Source organism: Mus caroli, chromosome 18, assembly GCF_900094665.2.
Source record: "Mus caroli chromosome 18, CAROLI_EIJ_v1.1, whole genome shotgun sequence".
Classification (NCBI taxonomy): domain Eukaryota; kingdom Metazoa; phylum Chordata; class Mammalia; order Rodentia; family Muridae; genus Mus; species Mus caroli.
The window spans coordinates 33,991,930-33,995,254 of NC_034587.1; the positions used below are offsets into that span (position 1 = coordinate 33,991,930).

Sequence of the window (3,325 nt, forward strand, 5' to 3'; positions counted from 1 at the left end):
TCAAATCCCAGCAACCACATGGTGGCTCACAACCATCCCTAACGAGATCTGGCGCCCTCTTCTGGAGTGTCTGAAGACAGCTACAGTGTACTTACATACAATAAATAAATAAATCTTAAAAAAAAGAAATAGTTTAAAAAAAAAAAAAAGAATGAATTCCTCATTTAGCACTGAGCCTGACCTATGGCAGATACTTAGTAAAGATTTTAGTTAAAGAGTGAGTGGCCTGGACTCGTGGTTCAGGATGACTTCAACTGGGCGTGGAGGCACATCCCTTTAACCAGAGCATTTGGAGGTAGAGGCAGGCCGATCTTGATCTTTGTGAGTTTGAGGCCAGCCAAGGATACATAGCCAGACTGTCTCAAAAACAAAACAAAACAAACAAAACCCAAACAAAAACAAAACCAACAAACATATTGTTATTTTAAAAAATATTTATTTGTGAGCACAGATGGACAACTTTCAGGAGTGAGTTTTCCCTTCGTGTGGATCCTGAGGGTTAAAATCAGGGGTCAAGTTTGCTGGCTTTTACCCACGGAGCCATCTTGACTGCCTTTCTTTCCTTATATCGTGGATTAAGATTTTAATAAATTTAAAGCAGAGGATTCGTTGACGAGGACCCTCAGAAACCAGGAGGATGCAAATGTTCCTTAAACAAAGAGGCGATCTCCTAGGAGCAAAGCCAGAGTTCCTGACAAGGCCACTGTTTGGGATGACGGAGCTCTGGCGGTGACTACGCCAGAGTTATACTTCTCCGAGTGGGATTCAGAGTCCGAAAAGGGATTTCCTTTAAGTGACAGGTTCCCCACTTGGGGCAGCTCATCTGGTCTAGGTTTCCTATCCAGCCTGTTGTAACTGAGATCCAGCACGCTGAGCTTGGCTGGCAGCCCTTTAGGTACCTGCTCCAGCCCAGTGAAAGACAGATTGAGCGAGTTTAGCTGACTGGGCCAGTCACAACTCGGAGCGCCTGCAGCATCCCGCAGTGAATTGTGACTAAGGTCCAGTCCTTGCAGTTGTACCTTTGCTGCGGCCAGCGCAGAGCACACGCCGCTGGGCGTCTCCATCCCCGCGTTGCGCAGCGCTAAAACTTGGAGGGTCGGGAACTTGAGCGGACAGAGGGCTGAGATCAGTCCTCTCTCGCCCAATTCAGGATTGTCAGACAGGTCTAAGGTGGAGAGGGCAGGGAAGATGCGGACCTGTTCGCAGGAAAAGTTGAGTGAGTGTGCTTGGGCAATACTCAGTACCTTGAGTCCAGGCTTTAGCCACTGCTGCAGTTCTGCGAGCCAGGCATCCCTTGTTGCCCACGACACGTTGCGGAGGTTCAAGATGTTGAGATCGGGTCCGGTGGCTTCCAGAAGCGGTGGCGGCGCGGTGCCGGTTACCTCGAGATTTTCAAGAATCAGTTCCTGGAGGCCGGAAATCCCGAGCACACGCAGGGCTCCGAATAGAATCCGACTAGGAATCCGCGCGGCCCGCACCGTAAGCCGCTTTAAGGACAGAGACTTGATAATATCAGTGAGCTGCCCCAGATCTGCTTCCGGGTCCACACGCTTTAGAAGGTGCTCCAGGCTGCGGCCGCCGCCGTAGAATTCCACATCTGTCGCCCCCAAACACTGGAAAGCGCTGGACCAATCTGGCTGCGGATCTGAGAAGTTGCAGGAGCAGCGGACACTTTCGTCGTCTAGCTCGCAGGGCTCTGGTGTGGCGCGAGAGGCGTGCACCAGAAGCAACAGCAACAAGCCAAGCTCACGCTCCTGAGGAGAAAGTAGGGGTCAGGGAGACTCCTGCCAGTCCCTGAGATTCCTCAGGTTGGCTCCAGTTCCACCCCAAGACAGTCTGTCTGACTCACCATGGTCGGTAGATTCTGAAAGTTTGAGCAGCCCAGATAGGCTCTGAGAAAGGCTTCAGTTTCTTTCCTTTACAGCGGTGGTGTTCTCTGGCTTCCAGGTTCCACGGACTTGTTCGACCAATTTGGCAGCCCCTGTAAATTTATGTAATCTTGGGGTGTCACCCTGTCCCTTCCTCTGTGAATTCTAATTGCTTCTCCACTTCTCTTCCTCCTAACAGCCCTACTCACTTCTAGTAAATATTGCAACGAAGTGTTTTTCAGGGAGGGACGAAAAACAGGAAGAATTCAGAGTGGCATTAGGACATTCTGTGCCAGGAGGATGACCTATGCGCCCCGGACTTGTCTGGTGCGTACAGGAAAAGGGTGAATCACACCTAGTGCCTTAGATCATTATTCTGTTGCTCAGTCCCGTTGATTCACCTCCATTTCCCCCTAGTCTCTGTTGCTAGCAATTTCCCACCGTTCAAATCCAGCTCTTGATTTTCTTTGAATGTAATTGGACATTTGTGGAAAGATTGTGAACTTAGATTTAGAACTATAGATTCCAGGCAGAGAATAAAGCTCAAAGTTGAGAGTTAATATGAAAAATAATTCTCCCTTCTTCCCATCTTATTCAGTTCTTAATTCATTCTTCTCCCACTCTCTACCTCTCCATTCTCCCCATGATATCTCAGTCTAGTAACCCAATCTAGCCTAGCCTGAAACGCATGATTTTCCTCCTGCCTCTGCCTCCGAAATGCTAGGATTATAGGTGTGAGCCCTACCATGCTCAGCTTTTTCAATACTTTTCTATAAAAAGCTAGTTAGGCTAATAGGAAATGACTTTAATTCCAGCATTTAAGAGGCAGAGGCAGGCCAGCTTGAGTTCAGGGCCAGCCTGGCCTACAAAAAGAGTTCCAGGACAACTAGGACTAAATAGAGACCTTGTTTAAATAACAAAACAAAGCAAAATGTGGTATTTGATAGTGGTACATTGGCCAAATCACATTACTAAAATTGGGAAGCAAGGTTTGCCGTCAGCATTGTCTTCATCATTGTCATCCTCGTCGTCATCGTCATCATTGTCGTTGTCATCGTTATGCTTTAGATGGTTTCACTATATAGCCCTGGATATTCTGGAACTCACTATGTAGACCAAGCTAGCCTAGAATTCACAGAAATTCATCTGCCTCCACCGTCTGGGGTTTAAAGCATATCTCACTATGCCCAACTACAGCAAGGTGTTTCTAAAGCAGTTTTTGACTGATTTGGCAGTCCCTGTAAGTTTATGTAATCCTGAGATGTCACCCTGCCCCTTCCTCTGTGAACTCTAATTGCTTCTCCATTTCCCTTCCTCCTAACAGCCCTACTCACTTCTGTAAATATTGCAATGAAGTGTTTTACAGGGAGGGATGGACACTCTAACAGACACTCTAGATATCCTCACTTTTTTCTTGTCTTGATCAAGAAATTCAGAGTGCCTTTGACAGTCTGTCT

The 3,325-nt window shown here is 47.5% G+C and overlaps 1 protein-coding gene across 1 annotated transcript; it reads right to left on the bottom strand.

The window, feature by feature from the left end:
• Window positions 1–416: 416 nt before the first annotated feature.
• Window positions 417–2,176, bottom strand: Cd14 (CD14 molecule). The gene is made up of 2 exons (XM_021150990.1): window positions 1,850–2,176; window positions 417–1,754 (listed from the first exon to the last, which is right to left on the bottom strand). The coding sequence occupies exons 1-2, from the start codon at window positions 1,850–1,852 to the stop codon at window positions 651–653; spliced, it is 1,107 nt and encodes a 368-aa protein (XP_021006649.1). The 5' UTR covers window positions 1,853–2,176; the 3' UTR covers window positions 417–650.
• Window positions 2,177–3,325: the final 1,149 nt, after the last annotated feature.